Source organism: Buceros rhinoceros, unplaced genomic scaffold (genome assembly GCF_000710305.1).
Source record: "Buceros rhinoceros silvestris isolate BGI_N320 unplaced genomic scaffold, ASM71030v1 scaffold34420, whole genome shotgun sequence".
NCBI classification, from domain to species: Eukaryota; Metazoa; Chordata; class Aves; order Bucerotiformes; family Bucerotidae; genus Buceros; species Buceros rhinoceros.
The window spans coordinates 889-1,256 of NW_010389576.1; the positions used below are offsets into that span (position 1 = coordinate 889).

The 368-nt window shown below is 66.0% G+C and overlaps 1 protein-coding gene across 1 annotated transcript in view; it reads right to left on the reverse strand.

Annotated features, from left to right (window-relative positions):
• LOC104492204 (interferon-related developmental regulator 2-like) overlaps positions 1-368 on the reverse strand; it is a gene marked incomplete at its 5' end in the record, with an annotated part of 2,391 nt that overhangs the window by 427 nt on the left and 1,596 nt on the right. The window contains 2 exons of the mRNA XM_010134726.1: positions 1-44; positions 120-248. The exon at positions 1-44 is cut by the window's left edge and continues 23 nt beyond it. Of these exons, the coding sequence (XP_010133028.1) occupies positions 1-44; positions 120-248 (173 nt within the window). The remainder of the gene's footprint in view (positions 45-119; positions 249-368) is intronic.

The following is a 368-nucleotide window of genomic DNA, read 5'->3' on the forward strand; positions in this document are numbered from 1 at the left end:
AAGGGCGGCCCAAGGCCGAAGATCTCCCGTAACAGGTCATTGTTCTGCAGAAACAGGGGCCTGTCAGCACCTGCCAGCACTGGCCCAGCACCCCCCTGGCACAGCTGCCTGGCCCCTACCTGGAGGTGGTGGCGGATGCCGGAGCCCAGCACCTCTTTAAAGGCTTGGTAGGTCCGCTGGCGCGCCCAGCTGTCCAGGTACACGCACTCCAGGCCAAACCGGATGGTCTCCTCCTGGTACTCCCCGCTCTGAGCCAAGAGAGGGGCATCAACAGAGACCCGGGTGCCCACCCTGTGCGTGCCCCCACTCTCAGCAGAGGGGAATCGCCAGGCACAGCCAGGCAGGGAAGGGCACCGCCAGCCTCCGCT